This window comes from Brugia malayi, assembly GCF_000002995.4.
Source record: "Brugia malayi strain FR3 genome assembly, contig: Bm_v4_Chr1_scaffold_001, whole genome shotgun sequence".
NCBI classification, from domain to species: Eukaryota; Metazoa; Nematoda; class Chromadorea; order Rhabditida; family Onchocercidae; genus Brugia; species Brugia malayi.
Window position 1 is genome coordinate 6,393,849 of NW_025062475.1, and position 11,230 is coordinate 6,405,078.

Genomic DNA, 11,230 nt, shown 5'->3' on the forward strand with positions numbered 1-11,230 from the left:
GAATTTTTGAAATTTTGACTCTTTGTCACCTGGATATCAGCGGAACATTTTCATGACAGCACTCTCCCTCTTATTAAATAGATTATATGATCGATAGTGATGAGATATTATAAAAACTATTTCTTATATATATTATTAAATACTATTAAAATTATTAAAATACTATTAAAATTATTAAATACTATTAAAATTATTATTAAAACTATTTCTCACGACCTAAATCCTCTTAAATTTAACAATGTCTCTCGAGGGACTGCATAATTCTTCTCTTTCCGCCTTTCCTCGTACATTTAGAAGAAATAGAAACGTAGCAGACTTCTGTGGTACCATTAACAACTACTAAAATATCTGCATGACGAACATGGAATATTTTATAACGAAATCTTCAAGAATCAAATTCATTGACGTAGGTGACATTGATTCTGAGCATGATTCATGTCTATTATAGGTTTTTTATGTGGAAAAAATCAGTCCATGAACGACACAAAAATCATCAATAGCTAATCTATATCGTATCACATTTTTATTGTTGCAGATCTGCACTTCAAATAAAATTGGCAACTGATAAATTTCTGATTAGTTACTGATTTATTTTTGATAATTTTGAGTTCAATAAAAGCTTACTTTCAATTTATTTTTCCTTTTTTTTTTTTAAACGATCAATTTTAACAAAAATTGTCGGTATCTGCTGATAAAGCACGAAAGCTCAACTGATTTATTTCATGCTATAGTTATGATTTGTAATTCTAGTTATAAGGGATTAGACGACATTAGAAAAATGCATGCGGAGAAGGTTAGAAAAGCCTCAGAATTGCGCTTAGTATTTACACTTAGGCTTAGTAAAAGCTTTCACAACTTTTGCCTTATAAACAATATATGTATAGCTTGCTTCTGAAGTCATTAAAAATTTTTTTTATCTTAATGCAAATAAATTTGTATCCATAGATTAACGCTTGCAAGACACAGTGGTTTCTTTTTTTTCCCTTAAAAAATCTAAAAATGGTAACAATTTTTAAGTAAAACAAACAAGCTTTATGTCATATCACATTTTTATTGTTGCAAATCTACACTTCAAATAGAAGACGAACAATGTTTAAGGAAGGAACTCTCATTCTGCTAAACTAGAGGGTGATTTTAAACCTTCTATCAGCAACAAATTTCATACGACTGAAACCCATTCAGTCAGAAAACACCTTAATCACAAGCGCTCCATCAAACAAATAAAAACAATAATAGTACTTGTGGTGATTAATCTTCACATATCCGTTCATTTTGCTACTCATTTTTTTGGTTTTGTAAGTGTACTACTGTTTGATCAGTTGTTGATAATTCTTCTCAAGCACAACAATCTGTTATCTCCTAAGATGGCTAAATAGTTCTTTAGTTTTGCTTCTCCCTTATATCTCTTATATAGTTGATGAGATCTTCACATTTAACTTTGTACTGTTTTCAAATGAAATTTGATCTATTCCCATTCTCACTGTTACAGTTACATATTTGCTGTTTATGTGTGAAGGATAAAATGAAATTGCCTAGTGTTCTCCATCGAGAAATTTAACTTACTCATCCAGAAATAAATTTCACATTACTTTTAGATCAATTCTACTATATGAATTATGATAGTGTTGATACATTTATTTCATTTTAACTTGGTTATCCTATCCATGAAAATCATTTCCGCAATTGTTTTGTACTGTTCCAATACATCTTGACCACTGTTAACAGTGCCATTACGTCTCATAAAATTTCAGCTAATATGTAGATTTATTTCAGTTTGAATACAGAAAGTGAAAGAGAGCACTGGAACTGCATCAACAAAAAAGAAGAATAAAGCGAAAAATTAAAATCATAGTGATGGCAAAATACCCATATTCGATTCAGTATCACTTATCGCTGAATCACTCCTGAAATTGATCACGACCCAGTTAACTTGTACACAATTCAACCGAACTAGAAGAAAATTTCAATCCTTTTGTCATTTCTTTTTCAGAATTTTTGATTAATCAAATTTACACTAGATTTAGCGCAAGCTTCTGCCTTTATCAATGGTGTGAATAAATTTTCAATAACATATTACATCAAAGGAAGCAAACAAGAAAATCTCCTTGCTCTTTAATTACACTTAATTTTGAACTCTCGACTAATGGGCGATAATCCAGCTATCAGATGAATTTGTCACGTTGAGACAGACATAAAGACGACTTCATAATATTGCTTGATTGACGAGAAGCTTAATGATTCTTAGAGAAATGTGAGTTTCCTGGTAAACAGAATGTTGTTTTGCTTATCACCCTTCTTGGTGGTTTTCTGCATAGTAGTATTCTTAAGAATCTATTACCACACAACTATATTCATACATCAAGATTTCAACCCTTCTCTGAATGAAGCAAGGAAAAGCAATCTGTTCCAGCGCTTTATCGCAATCAGTTGAGAACCAAAATAACGAATGAATGGCAATGCAGCGTCACACTTGCACCACTTATAAGTTACATTAATTGATAGCAAAAATTTCAGAAATTCGCAAGCTCCCATAACAGTGCACAACAACGAAAAATTAACACGATAATCAAGTTAGTGAAATTACCTCTTCAAAAGTTTTATCAATGATGTTCAATTCTTCACTACCACTGAGTAATTTTTTTGATTGAAATTTCCAGAAAATTATACATATTTACATCTGTAAATTCCCTATCCTCTATTAGGAAGAATTTTGTAAGTGGAGCTCATTTTTCGACAAACAGTTTTTTTTTTTTTTAAGTTATATAAAAAGCGTAACAAAATATAAGGTAAAACAATAAAAAAGAATGACCAGAAAGAAAACCTGCACAAAAACATCATTAGCATCTAGACAAAGGAACTAAAAATGTCCTGTTTAGTAAGGCACGGGAAATGGAGAGATACAAGTTAGACAAATAGAAGAAATGGAACTCAGAATCTTTTTTTTTTCATTGGAAAAACCGGAAATATGTACGGAGGTAGTCTTCTGAGGCATTATTGGAGATCAAGTATTTATTATAATCACTAAATATTCAAGGAATATAACAAAATCCCGCACCCTATAAATGCTGGTGTAGCCGGGTAGAATTACCTAAAATTTGATAAAATTTCCTACCATTATGGAAGAAAATCTTAAAGTCCGGCAAAAACATTGCATTTAGCTCTAAAAAAATAGTTTTAAAGACCAAAATATTACAATCTGAAAATGATGCAACCATAACATAGGAAATTGTGTTCATTAGATATAAACTGGCAGAGAACAAGAGTGATCCGATATGGCAATGAATAAAGTGCAGATGGCAAAGATATACATACACATACACAACATATTGTTAAATCGCAATGGCAAAAGGTATTAATTAGAATACGTGAGCAAGCGAAACTGAGTATGTTTCTAAAATACTCAGCAGCTCCGAATCGCGATATTTCTAGCGTACATATTGTCGATGAATTCATGTTCTTAAGATTACTAGGATTTAGAGGAAATTTTTAAAAATTAGGAATTCTCTTTGATAATTATAGAATTTTAGTGAACTAGGTATCGGGTTAGTGACACTATGATCTCTATGATTCATTGATAGCGATAACTATTGTTAAGTGTTGTATTCCGATGCAGACGACCGTTTTGTTCCTGTCGTACAAGATCTTCCAGTGCACGAATATCTAGTCGAACTGAGCCAGCGTATGTCAAAAAATCTCGAACATCTAGATCAAGCGATGCTAATGATCGTCGGCGCCAACCTGCAACCATTTCATGTCATTTATCACAATTGCCAATTCCATATTAAAATAATGATTAATATTATTAGCTTCCGTAAGAAAAAAAACTGTATAAAAGTGTTGCGCAAAAAGTAAACCAAATAATAAAAACATACAAATAACATATTCGTTGAGAAGTATAGGTGGAGTGGACGAACTTTCGAGAGGTATCGGATTGTCTCGAAAATATTCCAGAAGATCAACCATTGTTTCGAAAATCATCTGATGAATGCGACACTCTCCATCAGGCATCATCACAATCCGTACGTGCTGTAATTATTGAAATGAGTTCTTAATTGTCCCAGAAAAATACAAGGTATCTAGTATCCCATATATCATGCTCAGTCAGTCTATGGTACGATATCAGTGATTTAGACAGATGAATTCAAACTCGAATCAGTGTCAAAATGATGAGAAAGATCTAATGAAAAAAAATATATATATATATAAACAAAAACCTTAGCTTTTCCTTGACAGTTGAATGTCAATACAAATTCGCCAGGGCGTGTTTCACTCTGACGTACAAGAAATAAGCCATGTCCATCAACTCCATTATGAAGCACTAATCGTGCACTTACACTGCGAGACAAACGCGCATGAAACCATGGATAGATCTCCAGTCCCGGTACAGAACCACGCACTGTTCTTACCGGGATTCGTGCTTCCATCCCCGTTGATACCATTGAATGCACATTATTTAATGATCTGATAACTACTTGTATAGATTCTAACTTGAGACTGAATGCAACTGTTTTGTTATAAATGATGGGAATTCCATAGAAAAATCAAAATATTTCACCTCGTCAATCGTGACCAATTTTTGAAAGAAAAAAGGATTCAAAGGGCAGAAATTTAAAAGGGGAAAATAGATGAAGTTTTTTATGACAAAATTCAAATTTCAAAAACAAGCCGTATTAGTTGCAGTATTTTTAAAACTGCAAATTCACTTCTTTAAATTTAGCAAAACGAACTTCACCTTGTTGAGAAAAATTGTCGATTACGGAGAAAATTTGAGCCAACTGGTGGTGCAGACGGTTGTCGAACGAACCTATGAATAGAATTTGGATCGTTCTCCGACACACAACCTCGTATCACTGCTAGCCACTGTTGACATTCATCCGGATTCCTCGCCCCGATTACATATTCCACCTAAAATTTCTATTGAAGGAAAAGATTTTCTTTGCATAATAACAATACAACCTAATGGAGTTAATCAGTTAGGAAGAATACTTCTTTTTGATAATCGAAAAATTGTAGAATCCAATAATGAAGCATTATGCAAAAGCTAAAACAAACATTATTATATCCACGAATAGCAAATATCGATTCGTTTCCTTCCTCAAACTCTAACGGTGTTGTTTCCCTGACTTCCATTATCAGAAAGCAAAAGATTCCCGATTTCGCTCGACTACTCTAAAAACTGGATTTTACTTACAGAACAAATCAATTTCTTCCGATTTGGACAATCATAACATAGAAGATGTATAACGTACCAATCAAAGAACATGTACAACCAATCTTACATTTTTAATGCTTAATTATATGCAAGCTAGCACTGTTGGATGAAAACACACCTCAGTGGCTAATCAATTCTTGTTACAACAGAAGTAGTTTCGAAACGAACAAATAATTTCGAAAATTATTATTTAAAAGTAATCTATTAATTTTCCCTACTTTTGGTGGCGAATAGAACTCCAAAAGATATCCTCCAGCCGTTTTGACAAGACATAGCCTGCATTTCCGCCACTGCTTTGTTTCAAGTTCCAAACCACTCATATATCTGTATGAACATATTATAGGAATGAAAAAAGACAGGTAGGGAATTACTGGTCAGCGGTCATTAACTGGTCATTAACTGCGTTAATGATTGCACTGCAACGATTTCTCAAAAAAAAAAAATTCAGTGAAGCAAGTCATACACGAAAAAATTTCTTCAATTATTATTCACAGTAAATTAATTAATTTGAAAACTGGAGAATTAAGAGAGAATGAATTGAAGAAGTGTTGTCTTTTCAAACAAATTTTAATCAGTTTTTTCTTCATGCAACAAACTAATTGATCATATTTTCACTTCTTTTGCCTTGCCTTTTTCCGTCTCTCCGATCGCGCTTAATAATCTCCCTCGTTTTTATGAACTAGCGAAAACAATTTAAAACCAAATCACACAGTCTGTGACACCATTTAAAAAATAATTGCCTTACCTTACATTGCCTTCCCGAATCAATTCAACTGTTGTTTTCGCTTGAAAATGTGACCGAAACCAAGAAATTCGCTTGGCGGATGGCCGACTAGAATTGGAGGGTGCCGACTGATGCTGAATTAATGAGTCTGCCTAAAATTTGAAAATTTTTTGCAATTGAGTATTTTCAGATTGAAAACTTTAAAAAATCAGAATGAGAGTGGGATTCCAAAATTCATTTGGGACTCTCAATTTAGTAGACTTATTTCATCCGTAAATCAAGAACGAGTGGCACTCATATGAAATGAATGTATGGTCAGGACATTATACCCGCCATATAAATAACAATATTATTTTTTTACGTGAATGAAATTGATCTTTGAAAAACACCAAAAAGCGAAATATTGCACCTGTGATACCATCTCAGATCTCGACCGTGACAACCAGGTGATATCGGCGATGCTAGCTGGTCGTTCATATTCGTTCAGAGATCTCCAATCACATGGACGCTCACGGTAGTTGACATTATCAGGAGCTGTGCGACTGGATGAAACATTCTGAAAATATGGAAGTGCATAGGTCTCTGCAAAAATCGACAATCATTCAGTGACAAATCCACAACCTTTCTGTAGAAATGAAGAAACAGATAATAAACATGAAAAAGAAAAGAAGTGAATGATCGGATATCAATAAATCAGTGTAGTATATTGTGAATATTTCTGGTCACAAATGCTGTATAATATCTACTTAGCCATCTAAAATTTTTCGCACCAGTTGCAAAATAGATGTTCATGTTTCTAGTCACAAATGTCACGTTCATGTTCACAAATGTTCATTTCTATACGTACGTACGTTGAACACGAGGAAGATATCCAACAGCAAATATCTTTCATTCGTATCATGTCATACTATTGACAAACATGCATTTTCACATTGACTATCTGAATTGCACGCAGTCCAGTTTTCTTTACAGTTTTACAGATTGTGAAGTGAGGAATGATTGGTGAGAGTTTCTGAGAGGTGTAACCGGTGAAATGAAGGTATGTATCACTGAAGTGAAGAGATTGGATAGTTTAATATACAACATCAGGAATTGATAGTTAGACCATAGTTCCTATCTAACCTAAAAATTTGAATCGCTAATTCTCAACCTTGAAATGTGTTTCCCACTTCCGACTCTCGATACTACTATAATCGTTTACAGCATTGGTGAGGATGAGAAGAAGAGAAAAGATTAAATCTATCTGCGGACGATTTACATCGGTTTTCACTTTTCCCTCTGCAGAAATAGCAATGAGCACTAGAAAGAGTATAGGAATTGACATTCTAATCATAAGAATGAAATAAATTAATAAAGCTAAACAGTTGAAATAAAAATGAGTGGGGAACATTGAGTTGAGGATTAATGCATACTGCTTGAAGAAAGGTAGTTACAGGAAGAATGACGTTCGGAGTTGTCAGCCTTTCTGTCAATTCCTCAGTTAAGGTATTAGTAAATTGCTGAACGATATCCGAAGCGGAGACGTTGCTTTCAGCGATACCAACACTTGTTGAATATTGGTGCCAACTTTCCGCGAATTTGAAAGCGACTGACTTTGCGTACTGTATGCAAAATTGTCGCCATCTGTCACTTTCTTGAGCTGAAACTTGCATTATTACTTGACTGACAAATTCTCGAGAGAATCAACATAACTGAATTTGGATTCAGTTTTGGTTACGTAAAGAATATTTCCGCAAATTCTTTCCAGGGCATTCCAAAGATTAGATCGAAGATTAGAATTTTTTGATCGATACCGACTGTGGTTCAAATATATGGTCTGATTACTGAATGATGGGTGGAGAATACCTGCATAAATATTTCATATAGGAATAAAAAGTGTCAAAAAAAAAATAGAAAATAAAAAACTAACCCTTCTGACAATCATTAATGAAAAAATGAATAAGCTCGTAGCTGATTTAAGATGTCATAGATCAACATATTGCAAAGACTTTTTGAAAGAAACAATGAAATTCAACAAATGCAGTCTTTATTTCATTTCATTTCTTTACTTCTATGTTCTTATTTATTGACCAAGAGTATGCTTTTTTTTTTTTTTTAAATGAGATTATAAAATTTAATTATATCACAAGCAAAATCACTGTAATAAATAATGTATCTGCTACTACCGAAACATATAATGAGGGATTGATAGAACAAATGTTAGATATTTATTGCAAATTTCAAGTGAATTCTTACCTTCCATTCAATGACCTCTTCAAAATTCAGCGCTACTTTCTTTTTACCAACTAAATCTTTATCCGTTAATGACTCTTATACTTTCGACTTTTAAATGTACCGTTTATCAAAACAGAAAAAAAGTCGCCTCCCATCGCAACAATGGTATTTTCAGTTCTCAGAATCAAATTTGCATATTATTCAGGAAATATTCAGCTAGTTATGACTATAATATAACTGGTCGTTCAATTAATAAACCAATCGTTGTTGCACGTTAAATAGACAAATTCCAATTTAGCACATTAAATTGTACTTTTTCCGGCAAGTTTCGTTATGATTTGATTACCGTTTTCCGTTCAATCTAAAGAATTCTGTTTCTTAAAGAGAGTTTAACAAGTATTTAGCACGTAATTAACAAGTAATTACCAGAAAAGAAATTGAAATGAATTTATCAAATATCTTTTTTTTTGAACATATTTCTGAAGTTTGCAAGGTTTCATCCGGAAATGCTTCTCGATGAGATTTCATGCTGAAGCAAACATTTTGTCCGTACTTTAAGTGATCTTCTGGGTAAAATTAGATTTCGAGTAAAGAGTAAACAGCCTATAGAAAATAACACTTTCCAGCAATATGACTTGCACAACATTATGAGTAGCCATATGATGTCATCAAATTGTCGGGCACATCTATCGCATCATCTTTGGTTAGCTGAATTACTGACTACATAAACTTTGGTGACATCAGCAGCAATTTATAAACATCGAATTACTGATGGTTAATTAAGGAAGTAGGGCTGATGGCGAGAGAAGCAAATTTTCTGAACTTAAACATTCAAGGAGACGAGTCATGTTGGAATTACCTAACCATGTATCAGCCACAGATTGCGCATAAAGTTAGCTATGTAGTTTGAACCATTCTCAATTAAAAGTTCCGATTTAGACTAAACAAAATTATAATGACCATTTAATGATTAAAAAACAACTATCTTATGGACTTTTCCACCATTATCGCCTTTTTCAATTATTCACTAAACAAAGCTTTCTGCAAGGTGAAAATAATAAAGAAATATGAAAGGTTGTACAGATATCCTAAACAATCAGTGATTCATGAAGAAACAAGCAGGACGATTTGATGATCTACCTAAAAAGAAATCTTTCCGAAAAATTTTGAAAAAAGGCAAAATCCGTTTGTTTACTTTTTACAAGTAAAATAAAGAAGAAAATAGCAAAGAATGATATCTTGATAGCTACAGAGGGAAGTAATGAAGTAGGATAGGTTGAAATAATGTTCAATAAAGAAAAAATTTATGGAAGCTAGACGACTGATAGCTAATGGATAAAAAAACATCCATCACTTCCTGCTGCTTTTTTATTTACACCCTTTTGCATCAAGAAATGAAAAAAAAAAAAAGAGAAAAAAAAGGAGAAAACCGGAAATAGAGACAAATTAAAGCGTTGTAGAGACGAAAAGAATTTTGCTATACCGTGATCGGGGGAAAATGCTAATGGAATCGGATCTATTTCCGCTATGCATTAATTCTCGATATAATAACACAGTATGTTTGTTTACTTCAACCTAAAGAATTGCTTAACTCCAATCCCACTGATTACAAGTTATAAATAAGAAATTTTCAAAGCTTTTTCAATTTGCTCACAAAACAATATATGTTGTAAGCCAGATGGCTTCCTCGTCATTTGAAATATGAATCGGAAAAGACACTTTTTTCGTGAAGCTTAAAGTATTTAAATACCAATTCATAAGACTTTTTTTCTTCATAAGATAGAACAATTATCATTATTTGTGTCTTCTAACCAATATATTTTCTTTCGATAACTATTTTTTATATATTATCACCGATATCATTGCTAGCCGTGAATAGGTTAGATGACGCTTTTCAAATATCATTCAAAATATTTTAAAAATTACCCCCTTTTAAAGATGAAAATTTACAAGGATAACGTATAATATTCCATATTCATAGCAAGACTAAATAAATATAAATTTTTTAGCGACAAATTTTATACTACCAACATCTATCAGAGATTTAGAAGAAATCTCTTGTAAAAAAAAGCAATAAAAAACGATTTTCTTTTTTGATACAAATGAGAATAAATTCAAAATATGGAAAATCCCATAATGTGCTTAGAAAAATCTAAATTACACTTGCTTATTAATACTTGTGGAATCCATATAAAAAAAATATTTTGCGATTTTGCAATTCTGTTCTTCCAATGAAAAGAATTTGTACTAAACGAAAATACAATGCATTCTTATTTCCCATCTTGACAATAAATACTTTAATTTAAGAAAAATTAAAAAGAATGCAGTTTTCTCCCTTGTTATTTAAAATTAACTAAAAACACACCAATTTGAATATTTTTTTTCAATTTGTTAATAATTTTAAAAGATTAAAAATCACTCGTAATTCATGATGCCCCAAAATTGGCATTTACAGTTTTAACATAGTTTTAACTAAGAAGTAATAAGATAGAAGAATTAGCTATCATAACAAAATTCCGAGAATTCAGAACCATCTTTTATACTAACTGAAACCAAATCCTTCTTTTTTATTTCAAGGAATTAGGAGAGGGGAATGTGAGAAAAACAGAGTGATATATATATATATATATATATCTGTTGAAAGCTGTTCACCTATGAACGAACAACTGATGCATGAGATGATCAGAATTGCTGTCATACTGAACAAAAATTTAGCTTACTTAGTTAATAATATCCCAACAAATCTTAATTAACCTAAATAGCTCTCCCTCTCCCCCCTCTCTCTCTCTCTCTTATAAACCTTAATATCATCTATTTTCTTATTCAAATCTTGCTATGAGAATAGAAAACAGTAAAGCAAACTGGAATGAGCAATGTCTCCTAATGATGACACTGGAACTAGCAGATATTTCAGTAATCCGAAATACTTGAAGAAGTGGTGCTTGGGATGACATGCTGAAATGTCGTAATTAAAGGGTGAAACGAGATGTCTAAGAATTACTCAAATTATTACGCTTCATTGTAACAGCATGCATTAGCAATATCTCACTATGCGAGATCACTGCAGATGGCATTATACT

At 32.3% G+C, this 11,230-nt stretch overlaps 1 protein-coding gene across 2 annotated transcripts; it reads right to left on the reverse strand.

Moving 5' to 3' along the window:
- Nucleotides 1–3,568: 3,568 nt before the first annotated feature.
- Bm9870 (SH2 domain containing protein) lies at nucleotides 3,569–8,178 on the reverse strand (the record flags this gene model as incomplete). 2 transcript variants are annotated; one of them, XM_043076775.1, is made up of 10 exons in its annotated part: nucleotides 3,569–3,738; nucleotides 3,873–4,026; nucleotides 4,215–4,461; nucleotides 4,733–4,905; nucleotides 5,053–5,169; nucleotides 5,431–5,536; nucleotides 5,958–6,088; nucleotides 6,346–6,492; nucleotides 7,370–7,575; nucleotides 8,172–8,178. In XM_043076775.1, 10 exons carry the CDS (start codon nucleotides 8,176–8,178, stop codon nucleotides 3,569–3,571), a joined length of 1,458 nt encoding a protein of 485 aa, XP_042932709.1. The 2 variants fall into 2 exon arrangements, with proteins under 2 accessions (XP_042932709.1, XP_042932708.1); XM_043076774.1 differs by having other exon boundaries at nucleotides 7,349–7,575.
- Between the last annotated feature and the right edge of the window lie 3,052 nt (nucleotides 8,179–11,230).